This window comes from Habropoda laboriosa, unplaced genomic scaffold, assembly GCF_001263275.1.
Source record: "Habropoda laboriosa isolate 0110345459 unplaced genomic scaffold, ASM126327v1 scaffold33, whole genome shotgun sequence".
NCBI lineage: Eukaryota > Metazoa > Arthropoda > Insecta > Hymenoptera > Apidae > Habropoda > Habropoda laboriosa.
This window is the reverse complement of record NW_017100187.1, coordinates 3,020,054-3,022,068: the sequence shown is the minus strand read 5'-3', so window position 1 is coordinate 3,022,068 and position 2,015 is coordinate 3,020,054. Positions and strand designations below refer to the sequence as shown.

At 47.5% G+C, this 2,015-nt stretch overlaps 1 protein-coding gene across 1 annotated transcript in view; it reads right to left on the bottom strand.

Moving 5' to 3' along the window:
* The window catches only part of LOC108579503 (tyrosine-protein phosphatase Lar-like), a 110,556-nt gene that overhangs the window by 2,213 nt on the left and 106,328 nt on the right, over positions 1-2,015 (bottom strand). Inside the window, 1 exon segment of the mRNA XM_017943047.1 lies at positions 1,137-1,433. Coding sequence (XP_017798536.1) covers positions 1,137-1,433 — 297 coding nt within the window.

Genomic DNA, 2,015 nt, shown 5'->3' with positions numbered 1-2,015 from the left:
GGCTCTCTAGTAGGGGTCGGGGGAAAAAGTAGAGGGGCCTTTTGGGTGTATACAGAGTAATTCGTGGAGAATCGTTGTAACTCGCAAAAATTCCAAAAATATAAAATCTCGCCAGCCAAAAAAGTAGGGCCAACATGATTTGGCGTTTCGCCGCCGCATTATGGTGTCGCGTCCCGTTCAAAAAGGAGAGCAAAAACCAAAACAGAGTAAAAAAAATCACATGGGAGAGAAGCGACAGGAGAGCGGTGGAGCAGCTTAAAAAGGAGAGACGCGAAAAAATTGCAGTGCGCGTTCAAAAAACTTACGTTCGCGCAGCAAAAAGCGAATTTTTTCTCTTTTCTTCGTTATTACATCGTGACAGTTTGAACGGAGAGAGAAACAAAGGGCCGCGAGTTCGTCCCCGTATCTTCTTTGTCGCCGCGACTATGACAGTTCGTTTCTCGAAAGCTCAACTGAAAGGCAAAACTGGCCTGAGAGGAGAGATGCTTTTACGTATTATACGATAGAATAGAATAGAATGGAATATATAATATAACGTAACAATAATGTAGTGTAATTGAATGAAATCGGATGGAATAGAATACAACAACGACAAATGTAATCTAGAACGGAAACACAGGAAAACGTTGTCGAACAAGATAGAAGAGAGAAGGGAGAGAGAAAAAAGGGGGCTGGGGTGGAGATAGAAGAGAGAAGGTCGGGAAGGGGAACGAGTGTAAGTCGGGGAAGAGATAGGCACGAAGAGACACGTTAGCGGAATCTGAAATCGAAAATACCATTTAATATACACATGTAGAATGTAGAGTGAATTGACGGACAGACCGAACGTCACCGGCTCGAGAATATCAGGGCGTGTCATCGCAACCCGCACTGCAATCGCGCGAACATTCTTCGGAGTGATTTTTGGCGGGCTTTTATATTTTTGGCTGTTGCGCGACGACGATATCGTCTTCGCAAGAGTGCGGTATGTCACTATGGACGTGGAAGCGTGGCGCTTCTTTCACGTTCTCCACGGTTTTGCGGATCGAGTTTTACGATCGAAGGAATAACGCGCGACGTAACGGACGTGAAGCGCCACGCTTCGAGAGGTTCGATTAAACGTAAAAGAAGATGATATTAGCGTCAATGATACATACCGTCCTCGTGAGTTCTGACCGAGATAGGATAACTCGGAGGTCCGTCACCTACGCTGGTCCCGGCCAATACCCAAATCCGGTACTCGGTCCACTTTTTCAGTTCGTCCAACACGAATTGCGTGTCATTCAGTTTGATAACTTTTGCCTCCGAGTCGGAGCGTCCGCTCTCCACGACCTGCAGCTTGTAGTACGCGATCCTCCCGTTCGATCGATCGGCAGGCGGAGGTTCCCATGTTACCAATATGGAGGTCGGGCTGATCGCTTGTCCGCTTACATTGCGAGGCGGAGCCCCGGGGACTGTATAACACTCAGTTATAGGGGGGAGGGAAACCAAAACGAAAACACGGGAGGGAAATCTCGTCGGTGATCGGCCGTAGCTCGCGACCAACTGCGAAAGCAGCTCGACCCCCCGAGTCGGGCACCATCGGGTCACAATTCGTTCAAATTCCCTTTAACTCGGCTTCTTCCGTTTCCGAAAGACGCGGTATAACAAATACGACCAACGAGGAAACCTCGTACCTACTTACGTCTCTAAGAACGAATGTGTACCCTGTTCGACTCGAAGGACTCGATGAATACGGCTGGTTAGAAAGTCGCGAGCCGCGTACGAACCAGGCCGACGAAGGAATTTAACTAAAAAATTGTTTACGTGACGATTGGTCAAGGTTCGTAGAGAGATAGATAGATAGAGAGATAGAGAGATAGAGAGATAGAGAGAGAGAGAGAGAGATATTCGAGGAAAACTCAAGGATAAACTAATTATGAGTCGATCCTTGAACAGTCGAAAAAGTACGTGATTAGAGAAATTTTCGTATGGACGACCCGTTAACTCGCGCACGCGTTCATTTCTCGTGCGTCGAGTTAACGTCGTGCCATGGT